Consider the following 12,991-nt stretch of genomic DNA (forward strand, 5'->3'; position numbering starts at 1 on the left):
CTAGAATATGACCATTGGATTTAGCAAGTAGGAGTGACTAGTGAGAGCAACTGCAGTAGAGTGGTACAAGAAGTAGCTTGATTACAGTGAGATCAGGAGGATATGCAGTGAGGAAGAAACTTCACAGCTAGACTACTCTTCTATATGTAGTCTATAAGTAGACACAGACTTATAAACTATGAAGGAAAGTAAGAGAGAGGATGGGACTTAGAGGAAAAATCTTTTTACCTTTTTCAATGGGAAGATGCTATGATTGATTCAATTTGGAGAGCTGAAGATACAGTAGAGAAGGGGGATAACTGAAGGAATTTCTTAAAGAAATGAGAATGAGCTTAGAGCATCCAGGTTGACACTGGCCTACTGACAGCAAAAGAGATATTTCCTTTATCTTTTAAGGATAAAGAGTATAGGTAAAGATAGATTTGTGGGAGTGAAGGATAAGGAAACTGAAGACATTCCCCTCTGACAGGAGATGCAGAATGCCAAATGGTATGTGAAGAAGTTTGGTAGAGAGGGGAGGAATGAAAGACTGGGTCTCAGAGAGGGGAATACATAGTGGTGTAGGGATAAGTGCATGGGAGAATGAAGAGCCTCACATTTTGAATGTGACTGAGGGGGACAGTGATCTGAATTGTGTTCGGAATATTAGTGTCGATATTCCAAATAAAACTCTGGTATAAATTTGCTTATGTTAGTGGAAGCCTAGGTCTCAGGTGGCATCAGAGATGTAATGATCACATTAGTCATTGGGGACAAATTTATAGTTACTGAATACAGCATAGGCTGAAACTCCTGGTGCAGTGGATGCCTGTTGTCCTATTTATTATTATCTTCTTTTCAATTTGGCTTTTATCTCTACCTGTCGATCCAAAACACTTTAAGACGACTAACATGCTTCTCAAAGACTGATACCTTAATTGCCAATTCCAGTAGAAAATGTTATGTTTTTCTGATCTTTACATTACATAGACTTTGCTAGTCTCTCCCTCAGCTTTCATAAAAACAGGCTCTGGTGGCACTTCAACCTGTCTACTTCTGCTTATTAGTTATATTTGTTAGATGAGTAACACTGAAATGACATCTAATGTCACATAATTCTACTACACCTGCTTTCCTGCACCAAGGCCCAAGTGGTGGGATTTAAAAGGTCCCAAACCAAACCTCAAAATTCCCTCTCCCCTCAAATTCTTTTCCTTGTATTATTCATTGTGACCACATGTAGCTACATTATTGGTTCCCTTGAGAGTAGAAACCAAATCTTATCATTTTGGTCTCTTCTTTTGTATTGCTCTTATGTAATTAGTAATACATACTTAAAGCCAAATATCATTAAAGTTGACTTTCTGAACCATTTGCCAAATAATTATGCACAATTGGTTTCTCTTTCCCCATAACACATTTTGAGAATAAAAGCCTCAATATTTATAATGCAAAATATAATACAAGTCTTTAAGATAAATTCTGTAATCAGAATGATAAATGTACTATATGCAGGTAGTGAAAAATATAATCAAGAAAAAATAAAGTTCTAAAGAAAGGTAATGAACACTGAGTAAAAATGTCATCTAAGAACAATATTTCTGTTTTTCTAACATATTTAATACTAGGTATTCAAGTACTTTTCTAGAGCAAGCAGCAAAGTGAACTTTTAAATCTATGAAGGTTGTCTAAGAGGTAATCTCTAAGTGTAATCCTTGTAATTCCTATTAGAAGAAATAAAGTTACTTATTCATGGACTCTTCCTTTTGCATGTTATGATATAAATGACAACCCTGAGGACATATCCTTTCAGTATTTCTGCAGCAGAAACTGCTTAGGTTTTCCTATGCTTCTGCGACTGTACTTTCCAGAGTGCACATAAAACAGTGGAACAGATAACATTATTAGCAGCCAGGGCACCTTCCTACTTGATTATATAAATTTACCAGGGTCATATTCATATTTTAAAAGACAGAAAGCAGAGTAACATGTCCCAAGTTACTCTCCTTCTTGTCACTGAGTGTGATACACAAATAAACTCAAAATTTGGCAAAGTGATGTGATACTGTGGCATCTTATAAGAGAGAGTATCTGGTCTTTGGACATAATACCCAGCATAAAGTTTCAAAAACCCGTGGTATTTCCTGAGAAACAGGAGTGTCTTTGTTACATTAATGAGGTAACATGGGCCCCTAGGTAGCTTCAGGATGGGGGCTAATCACTAGAAAGACCAACCATATGTTTAGAGGAATAAACTGGTCAGACCAACCTTCTAGGAAAGGAGGAGGACTTGAGATCAAGTTCAGTCATGTAGCTAATGATTTAATCAATCATGCCCATGTGATGAAACCTCATAAAAACTCTGTTCATCGATACTCAATGGAGCATCCTTGGTGAACAAAAACTGATGTGCTGGGAGGTGATGTGCCCACATTTCACAAGGATGGCATGGAAGTTCTGCATCCTTCCTTTGCCCCAGACCTTGCCATATGTGTCTACTTCCTGTTTGGCTGTTCCTGAGTTGTATCCCTTATAATAAAACTGTAATTGCAAGTAGAGCACTTTCAGTGAGTTCTGTGAGTCATCCTAGTGAATTATCAGCCTTGAGAGGATTATGGGAAGTCTTGAATTTGTAGTCCGCAGGGCAGAAGTGTGAGTAGCCTGGGGACCCCATTTACACCTGGTGTCCAAATTAATGGCATTCTTAGTGGAGACCTTGTCCTTTAATTTGTGGGATCTGATGCCATCCCTGGGTAGCTAGTGTCAGAACTAAACGGAACTGGGGGACACCCAGCTGGTGCTACAGAATTAGTGTTGGAACACAGACACCAAAGGCAAAAGTGACAAAATAAAAAAATAAACTGGACTTTATCAAAATTTAAAACTTGTATTTCCAAGGACACCATCAAGAAAGTGAAAAGACAACCCAGGAATAGAGAAAATATTTGCAAATCATGCATACAGTGACGTGTATCTAGAATATATTAAGAACACTTACAACTTAATAATAAAATGATAAATAACCCAAGTAAAAATAGGCAAAAGATGTGAACAAATATTACTCCAAAGACACACAAATGGGTAAAGAATATGAAAAGGTGTTTTTCCAAAGAAGATTATCAAATGGCCAGTAAACACATAAAAAGATGACGAACATCATTAGTCATCAGGGAAATGCAAATCAAAAACACAGTAAGATATCACTTCACATCCACTAGGACAGCTATAATCAAAATAATAATATTAAGTGTTGGTGAGGATTTAGAGAAAATGAAACACTCATATACTGCTGGTGGGAATGTAAAATAATACAGCCGCTTTGGAAAACAGTCTGGCAGTTTCTCAAAAGGTTAAATATAGTTAGCATATGACCCAGGAATTCCACCACACACCTAAGAAAAATGAATACATGTATCTACACCAAAAGTTGTATACAGATGTTTTTATCAACATTATTCATAACAGTCAAAAAGCAGAAGCAACCCAAATGTCCATCAACTGATGAAGGGATGAAAAAAATATGGTATATCCATACAATGGACTATTATTAGACAATAAAAAGGGACGAAGTACTGATACATGACACAATGTAAACAAACCTTGAAAACATTATGCCAAGTCAAAGAAGCCAGTCAGAAAAGGCCACATATTGTATTACAATTCCATTTATATGAATTTTCCAGAGTAGGTAAATTCATAGAAATAAAAAGTACATTAGTCTATGGTTGTCAGAGGCTGTGGAGTTGGGGGAACACTGGGAAGTGACTGCTAATGGGTAGGGGATTTCTTTTTGGGTGATGAAAATGTTCTGAAGTTAGTGGTGATGACTGCACAACTCTGTGAATATACTAGAAACCAATGCACTGGATACTTTAAGATAGTAAACTTCATGATATGTGAATTATATTCTAAAAATCTATTATTAAAAATACAAACATAAACTGGCCAGGTAAAATATATTTGGAAAGTTATTTAAATAAACAAGCACTTAAATAACTCTGCTATTATCTATATCAGAATGGAGAGCACCAATACAATTGATTACACAAAAATTATATTTAGCCCTACAATTTTTATATTTGACTTTTAAAAGCAATTTGAGATACACACAGACATACACAGCAACTTAATTTCTTCTTTCTCCAACTGCCATCATCTCCTGCCTCAAAGCTTAAGCTTCATTATCAGTGGTTTAGAAGGCAATTGGGCAGTGAGTGAGGTCAGAACCTGGTCATCAGTTAATCCATTCCGGGATAATCAAGTGTTGTAAATCCAGATTAACAACAAAAAGATATAGTTAATTCTTTGGATGGGCCTGACCTATCTATCTAGTGCTCTTAAAACACACCATACAACTAATGTTGTATTAAATCTCTATAAGTTAAATTGTTGAGAAGTTAAATATTACAATACTATACAATATTAAAAGCTTGGACACTTTTTTTTTTTTTTGAGACAGAGTCTCACTCTGTCGCCCAGGCTGGAGTGTAGTGGTGCGATCTCTGCTCACTGTAACCTCTGCCCTCCAAGTTCAAGCGATTCTCCTGCCTCAGCCTCCAGAGTAGCTGGGATTACAGGCGCCTGCCACCGCAGCCGGCTAATTTTTTGTATGTTTAGTAGAGACGGGGTTTCACCATGTTGGCCAGGCTGGTCTTGAACTCCTGACCTCGTGATCCACCCGCCTGGGCCTCCCAAAGTGCTGGGATTACAGGCGTGAGCCACCGTGCCCGGCCAAGCATGGCCGCATATTAAATTGGTTGTGGATATTTTATACAATGTCTATTTCTCTACTTTAAAAATTTAATTTAGAATGCAAATCAGGAAATGCTAATATTATATAATAGCACTTGTTTCACAATCATCAGAACTACAGCATGTACAATATCTTTTATCAGTACTAATATGTTATTTCCAAGGAATCCTACATTTTTCTTGAATTCACACATCTCAGTATCTTCCAAAGTCTCTTTATAATTTATTTGAAAATGCTGCCTTTCATCTCAAGAAGTCAAACACATTTGCAGATTATTCCTTTTTAAATGAAGTCAAAGCTGACATATCTATGAGAGTGCATGACAAATGTAAAGAAACAATACTACAAAAATGGGCTCACGGTAGAGGTTTGTTTACCCATGATACAGGTATTTGAATCCATTGATCAATGTGATGCTATAAAAACTGATGAGGAAGGAACTGTGGCAAAAATGACAGCAGGCTAGTCTGAGGGGAGCTGCCAACGGTTGCCACGTGGTATGGAACTAGTAGTTGCCAGAACTCATCTTCCTCAAAGATCCAGAAATCTGGCTTTTTATGTAAACTCTCAGGATTAAATGTTAACATAACGAAAGGCATTTTAACCCTCTTCTCTACTTACTTCTAGATTGTGCCAAAGGCTAAATTTTCAGTTTGGTCTTTCTACAATAGGTACCATGTTAATTAAGTTGGGTATCAAGTAAATTTTAGTTTTGATGTATTTTGCACAGAAAACATTTTCAAGTTCATAGCAATATTACAGATTAAAAAAAATACCACAAACTACTTCGGGCTCTGATGCCAATCATTCTGGACTCTTGTGCCTCTTAAACTTTTCCAATGAAGTATCTCAAGGAAATATACTGAACAGAATCCCCCCAGTCTCCAAGTTAAGGGCAGAGTTTCCGGAGATAAACTTCAAGAAAGTTCCAAAAAAAATTTTTTTTAAACCAACACTTCATACAAATTTTGGCTTCTACCCCATAGCGTACTCAGGCTTCTTTTAATACAAAAGCTGCTCTGTTGCTTCCCTCAATAAAATTTACCATGTTTATTTCATGGCTTCACATAATCTGTAGCACAAGGCTCCCTATCTCCATGGCACAGGTCACCTATTTGAGAAGGAAGGAGTCAGAGTTTTATCCACTAAAACATTTTTTTTTCCTGGAAACCAAAGGTCTTTCTTGAAATATGTAGCTTTTAAGGAGTAAATATACACTTAAAGTCTTTAATATACTCTTAAAAACTTTAATCTTAACACTATAGTATTCTGTAAGAGCCTGTTGAATGAGGGCAATTTAGTAAATATTTAGTAAATACTTGGTTTAACTCATCATCCAGTTTTAGAACCATTCCAAATGTTTTTAGATTAATACACGACATTTGTTTTCAACCTAATTTTCCCTTGACGCATCCCCTTCTACCAGTCTAGCAGCCCCATGGACAAACCTTTCTCCTCCCCCTCGTTATTCCTCTATGATAAATTCACCCTGTCTTCCCACAAAGATCCTTCTTCCAAAACCCAGATCCCGGGCGACGCCTCTCCACGCAGAAGCCGCGGGAGAAGGAGGAGAAAGAGGAGGAGTAAAGCAGGCCCTCTCGACGTCGGCCTGTGGGGAGCGACGCCGACAAGCAGGAGCAGTCCCGGCTTCGCAAAGGGCCCACCCTCAGGAACGGTCCGGCCGGGCCTAGCGAGGATGTCCCTACCGCGATGCTGGTTCCGTTACCCAGGGTGGGCAGGCGCGGAAGCGGGGCGGTGGACAGCGATAGTTTCGCTGCATTTGCCCAGCCTCAACCCCTGGGATGCGGGTGAGAGACATGGAGGACTGGTCAGACTTTGCGCGTCCCTGGGGCTGCACAAAAGGCTCCCAGCCGGCCTCCCGCAATGTCCTCACCTGTACCTGGCAGCCGACCCCCTGGACCCGCAGCGCCGCCAGGAGAAGTCCTGCGCAGCGCTGGGAAACGACAGGAGACGGCAGCCTGACGGGCAGCAACAGCAACAGCCCCACTGCCGCCGGGGCTTCCAGGTTCTGTTCCCGGGAACGACTCCTGCCCTGCCCCTCTTCTTTTGCCCCGCCTCCGCCCCAGAGGGGCGAGGGTCCCGGATGTTACCTCCTTCGGCGCTCTGAATCCCCGCCCTTTCTTCTCAGGCCCCAGCCCTTCCGAATCCGCTACGGGTGCTGCAAGGCCTGGGAAGAGGTCCGATGTCTTTAGGGTGGCTAGAGCGTCCTCCCGCGCTCCGTCGCGCTGCAGGTGACGGCGCCCGGAGGCTGTCGGGAAGTAGGCGGGGTGACGTGTGGTTGACGAGCTCGGCGGCGGTTTTGCTGAGATCTGTGGCCGGCGGCAGCTGGTGCGGGGGGCAGCCGAGAGCGAGAGGTGGATCGGGGCGGTGTGTGGCCGGGGCCATGACGGGCAATGCCGGGGAGTGGTGCCTCATGGAAAGCGACCCCGGGGTCTTCACCGAGCTCATTAAAGGATTCGGTGAGAACCAAGGGGACCGTCCTGGGCCTGGGGTCACGGGAGGAGGCCCAAGCTGGGCATGGAGTGGTTCCCTGCGGCCACCGCCGCCCCGCGTCTGGAGGGATGACTTCAGGAACCTGGAGTCCGGGTGGGGGAAATGTAGGTGTTCTGCCCTCTCCTCAGCTCGAGACAGTAGCGTTTCCACAGTAATTTGAAGAGCCACACCACGAGGGCAAGGATCGTGTCTGTCTTGTGCCTGCTACATCCTCAGGACCTGGCACCCAAGTCCTGTAACTGACTTGAGGGCCCTCGCTCCCCAAGCTCTTAAGCACATATTGTCCTTTGCACTGCCCCTTCTCTGCGGCGCGCACCTTATCCGGGCTGGTGTGGTCAGGTGCATTGCTCAGGCCGTTAGTCCTGCAGAAGCCACCCTCGGGTGTGCCTTCTCAAGGGTGAGGTGTCTGCGGCGCAAGCCGCCCAGGAACTCGAGATTCTGGTTACTCAAAGCAGAACGCCCTGAATGTGTGAATAGCTCTTCGGGACGTCCACACACGCTGACTGCGTGGGCCTGAAAGGCCACTTCACTGGTTCCGCTCTCTGCTCATTTCTGGCTTCCGGTGAAGTGGGTTTTCTTGAGCTAGTGTTCTAGATTAGAGGCCACATGCTTTCCTCACAGTGTCTCTCTGGCTGTATTTAGTGCCTTCCGTCCTAAATAATCAACACATTGTACTTTTTATCCTTCCCTATTTATCTTGTTCTTAGTCTCTTCTTTGGACAGTACGTTTTTATCTGTTATATTTCCCAAGTATTATTGACTCTACGGTGTTAAAACTTTTACGTGGGATTAACAATTAAAGGTTGATGTAGATATTGCCTATTGTACACAGCTTAATATTTGGAATGTCATTTATCAAGCGTATGTTGTTCATCTTCTATATCTCAGGCACAGTGGTAAGGATTGGGAAATTTTCTTTTCTTTTTTTTTTTGAGACAGAGTCTCGCTGTGTCACCCAGGCTGGAGTGCAGTGGCGTGATCTTGGCTCACTGCAACCTCCATCTCTCGGGGTCAAGCGAATCTCTTACTTCAGCCTCCCGAATAGCTGGGATTACAGGCACGCGCCACCATGCCCGGCTAATTTTTTTTTTTTTTTTTAGTGGAGACAGGGTTTCACCATGCTGGCCAGGCTGGTCTCAGTTCCTGACCTTGTGATCCACCCGCCTCGGCCACCCAAAGTGCTGGGATTACAGGCGTGAGCCACGCGCCCAGCCAAGGATTGGGAAATTTTCATATGAATAAACCATAACTGCTGTTTCGAATAATTGACAGTCAAACTATAATATGGTGTGTTAATTGCTATGTTAGAGTATATACAAAATGTTAAAAGTACACAGGTCGTGGAGGAGCACAGGCAGAAGAAAAAGCATAAACAGTAGTGATGTTAAAGTATATGGCTTAGCCAACAGCTAGCAAAGTGACTAGAACATAATGTAACAGACTGGAAGAATATTTATTTGGATCTGAAACTGAAAAGATAAACTGAGGCCAGATTGTATGCCATGTTGTATAGTTTGAGTTGCCCTGTAGTGACTGGGGATTTACCTATCAAATATATTTTAATGCTGAAATGACATTATTTTCATAATTAAGGTTTATTGTGCTTTTAAGTGTGCAGGGCAGGTTGGAATAAAGTGAGAGAAGCTAGCCATCTCTTAAAATGGTTGGAGTCCGAGATGATTGGCTAAACTAGTGGGTTAGGAAGGAGGAGTTAGATTCAATAAGTTTGCTATATTTAAATCAACAGTCGCATGTGGAAATGTCTGCTCTTCATTCCTTTGGGAGCAGAAATACATCCATAACATGCTAAATTAAAAAAGGAGTTCTCAGGGCTGCCAACCTTACAGTAGAGGTTGAGTGGTAGTATATTACTCCTACATAAGAGAAAAAAAATCAAAAGGACTGCTTACTAGACGTTGGGGGAAAAAAAGAGGCAAAAATAACTCCCTGGTTTCTAGCCTGGGTGGCTGGTAAAACATTCTTACAAGTGAAGAGCAGGCTTGATGGACAAGAAAATGGATTCAGATTTGGACAGACAATGAGTTTCACATGTCTGCAGATTTAGTCATATATTTTACCTTCAAAACCTTAACAATATGTTAAAGTTAACTTTCAGAAATGTTATACTAGGTAAGTTTGTTTACTCCTTCAATTTCATATGTGCAGAAAACTTGGAGATCATGCATGAAAGAATGATATATAAATTCATCTTCTATACATGCACATATGAAAAAGCAGTAGCTATTAATAAATTGGCTTCATTAGCAGAAGAACCTGCAAAAAATTAAATGATGGTAGTTTATGTCACCATCAGATGCTTCAAAGAGAAAATCAATTTATTCCAATTATTTCCATCATTTTCATTTTTTTCACCCAATTTCTAGATTTAAAAAAGATTTTGGCTGTTGATTCTTTCAAAAATGAAATACCTGTATTGTGAATGCTGTCATAAATTCATTTCAAAAGTTCCATCACTGAAAGGGAAATGAATTGTAGATGCAGTAAGTATGTAAATACAGATTTTGGTGGAATGTAGTATCATTAAATTAAGAAACTGGTGGAGCAGAACTGTACTTTTAATTGGTATGGTCCACAGATAATACATATGTGTGCCAAAACAAACTGTGATGGTCTGTTAAAAACAGAAGCTATAAACATTTGGTTACAGCCAAGATAGAGTAATGGGGACTGGATTCATTTTTCTTACAACAAACCAATGACCCCAGCTTTCATTTTATTATAAGAAAGTAGAAAACCTAAAGTAAGCAGATGACAGGAAATAATAAAGATCAGAGTTGAAATTAGTGGAACAGAAAAGAGAAAAAAATGGAGAAAATACATGAAACTAAGAGCTATTTTTTTGGGAAGATCAATGGAATCACTCTTGTCAGACTGATCAGAAAAAAGAGATGTTCCTGTATTTCAGTATAGGAATGAGAGAGGTGACATCACTACAAATTTTACAAATATTAAAAATAATATTATGAACAACTATGCCAATAAATTTGACAATTTAGATGAAATGTACAAATTCCTTTAAAGACACAAATTACCAAAGTTCACTTAAAAAATAGATAACCAGTGGCTGGGCGCGGTGGCTCACCCTTGTAATCCCAGCACTTTAGGAGGCCGAGGCGGGCGGATCACGAGGTCAGGAGATCGAGACCACAGTGAAACCCCGTCTCTACTAGAAATGCAAAAAAAATTAGCCGGGCTTGGTGGCGGTCGCCTGTAGTCCCATCTACTCGGACGCTTGTAATCCCAGCACTTTGGGAGGCCGAGGCGGGCGGATCACGAGGTCAGGAGATCGAGACCACGGTGAAACCCCGTCTCTACTAAAAATACAAAAAATTAGCCGGGCGCGGTGGCGGGCGCCTGTAGTCCCAGCTACTCGGAGAGGCTGAGGCAGGAGAATGGCGTGAACCCGGGAGGCGGAGCTTGCAGTGAGCCGAGATTGCGCCACTGCACTCCAGCCTGGGCGACAGAGCGAGACTCCGTCTCAAAAAAAAAAAAAAAAAAAAAAAGAAATAGATAACCAGTATACGCCCTGTATTTATTAAAGAAATGGAAATTGTAGTTTAAAATTATTTTCCCACAAAGAAATTCTAGCCAAGGTGGCTTCACTGGTAAATTCTGTCAAATATTTAATATTGTAAATAATGCCAATTCTACATAAACTCTTCGAAAATAATTGAAGAGGAAGGAATGCTTCCTAACTCATTTTCTGAGGACCAGCATTACCCTGACACCAAACCAGACACAAAGATATTACTAGAAAAGAAAATTACAGACCTATCTCCATCATTAACTTAAATGTACAAATTTTAAACCGTTTTACCAAATTGAATTTAGTAATTCATTAAGTGAACAATACATCATGACTAAGTGGGATTTACCCCAGGAATTTAGGATTGGTTTAACATTCAAAAAGCAGTGTAATGCACCATATTAATAAGCCAAAAAATCAAAAACATGATCATGTCAATAGACGCAAAAAGCATTTGACAAAATCTAACATCTGTTAAGAATTATGAAGTGTTAGATTTTATCCTGCTTGCCAGCAAATAAGTTGGCTTGCCAGTTTAATAGATGCTAGCAGACAACTTTTGGTTTAGAGATAAGGGTTGTATTACTTATAGCATAGTAGGCAGCAGGAGATTCATTTTCACATTGGTTGCGTTTTCCTCCGAGCCCATGAGGCTGGAGGTGGGCTCTGGTGGATGCCGCACAAATAGTGAGGCTGTATGACAGCTGAGGAATTCTGAGCTAGAGAACTAATCTTACAAGGGAGGCTGCTAGCAAACCTGCTCAACTTTTGCCTTTAGGGACACATTATCTTTATTATCCTGGACAGCAAATCAGCCTTCCCTCTGCCTCAAAAAAAGGTGCTTTCTCTGTCTTCCAAGTCTGTTTACTATATGAATATCCTTGAAAAGATGGTCCAGAGCAAAGCTGGTAATTCCTTGCAGAAGATGTGCAGAAACAGAAACCCATTGAGAATTGTCTTCCAACAATATCCAGCCTTCTTTCTACACTAAATAGCCATTCCCTCAGCCATTCTGCTCAATATGACCTGACCGACAGGGTTGGTGCCAAATCTGTTTAATTTATGTCTTTATAATGTTTACAGTAAACAACCAGATGGCTTTCTTGGATTTTTATATTGACATTTCTTCTTGGCTCAGAGCATTAATCCAGGGACAGCAAGATGTATAAGTGATTTTGCAGACTCCACCTTGTCATGCAAGGAGGAAGAGTAATTCCATCATCTATAACAACTCTGACCCGTGAGTTAGGGCAGATTTGAATGACTTTTGGGTCCAACGTGGTGCTTCCTTAACATGAAGGTCTATTATGACTGCTTCTAAGGTACATTTCATCTTGTTTTGAGGAGAGAGATAATGCCTGGCTTTCACACAAGAAGTCATGGGGTGCACATGGTGCCCCTGGAAGCAAGTGTTGCTCACAATTGTTACAGCCCCTAAAATGGGACCAGCTAAGTTTAGGGGTACAAGGTAATAGTGCCTGCAATTTAGGGCTCCCAATTTAGTTAAAATACTTGGGTCTAGTCGTTTTTTAAGTAGAGACTACCTGAGTGCTGTCAATCCAGTTTTTCCTATTTGGTCACATCATCAGCCAAATGGAATTTATCTGTACCATGGAATGACTGAGACTGGGGTTGTGGAAGACATATGGGAGTGTTTTTTTGCAGAAGTGCAGAAGCTGGGGCCATTCTTGCTGCTTCTGATAGATTTATCGGTAGGGTTAGGGGAATGACAAGTTGTCAAAACCGTCTGTTGGAAGATAGCATACCTAGCAGTTAAATTTAACACACTGACAACAGTTTGGGAGAACTCCGCGAGTGTTTTTCTTGGGGCTCCAGGTTGATTTTTAAGAGTTATTTTTGAAATTTGTTTCTGTCCCTAGACCCATCGGTATAATACAGATGTGTTAGTTAATAAATATTTCAAAGCATTTTAATGTTAGCACCCCCTTTCGCTTTGGAACAGGGTTCTGGTTTAGATGACAAATCATATGATCATTTTTTAAAAGACCTAGTTCATTAATCCATGACAGGTTTTTTTTGGTAACCAGTGCAGGTAGTAATGATCTCTCTTACCTCCGAACTTCCAGAACATGTTCTATACATGCTTCATATGTAATTTATGCATTCTATACAGTTTTTGCATTGTATGTGCTTGTCTCCTACCAGACTGTGACATTTTTAAGTATTGTGACAATAGT

General features: G+C 40.8%; 2 protein-coding genes and 1 non-coding gene across 28 annotated transcripts in view; 2 read left to right on the forward strand and 1 right to left on the reverse strand.

The window, feature by feature from the left end:
* The window catches only part of RO60 (Ro60, Y RNA binding protein), a 33,903-nt gene extending 26,134 nt beyond the window's left edge, over positions 1-7,769 (reverse strand). Inside the window, exon 1 of one of the 2 annotated variants that reach the window (XM_055235377.2) lies at positions 6,844-7,769. The gene's annotated coding sequence lies outside the window, so the exon portion shown is untranslated. The other variant, XM_063613732.1, reaches the window with a different exon arrangement.
* Positions 6,854-12,991, forward strand: part of UCHL5 (ubiquitin C-terminal hydrolase L5) — a 50,124-nt gene continuing 43,986 nt past the window's right edge. For 9 of the 25 annotated variants that reach the window (XM_055235381.2, XM_055235386.2, XM_063613735.1 and 6 more), the window contains exon 1: positions 6,904-7,212. In XM_055235381.2, coding sequence (XP_055091356.2) covers positions 6,936-7,212 — 277 coding nt within the window. In that variant the 5' untranslated portion in view covers positions 6,904-6,935. Of the gene's footprint in view, positions 7,213-12,991 lie in introns of all 25 variants that reach the window. The other 16 variants (XM_055235380.2, XM_055235390.2, XM_055235383.2 and 13 more) reach the window with 9 other exon arrangements.
* On the forward strand, positions 8,994-9,128 carry LOC129459102 (small nucleolar RNA U109). The gene has a single exon (XR_008649906.1). It is a non-coding gene; the product is annotated as a small nucleolar RNA U109 (small nucleolar RNA).

This window comes from Symphalangus syndactylus, chromosome 19, assembly GCF_028878055.3.
Source record: "Symphalangus syndactylus isolate Jambi chromosome 19, NHGRI_mSymSyn1-v2.1_pri, whole genome shotgun sequence".
NCBI classification, from domain to species: domain Eukaryota; kingdom Metazoa; phylum Chordata; class Mammalia; order Primates; family Hylobatidae; genus Symphalangus; species Symphalangus syndactylus.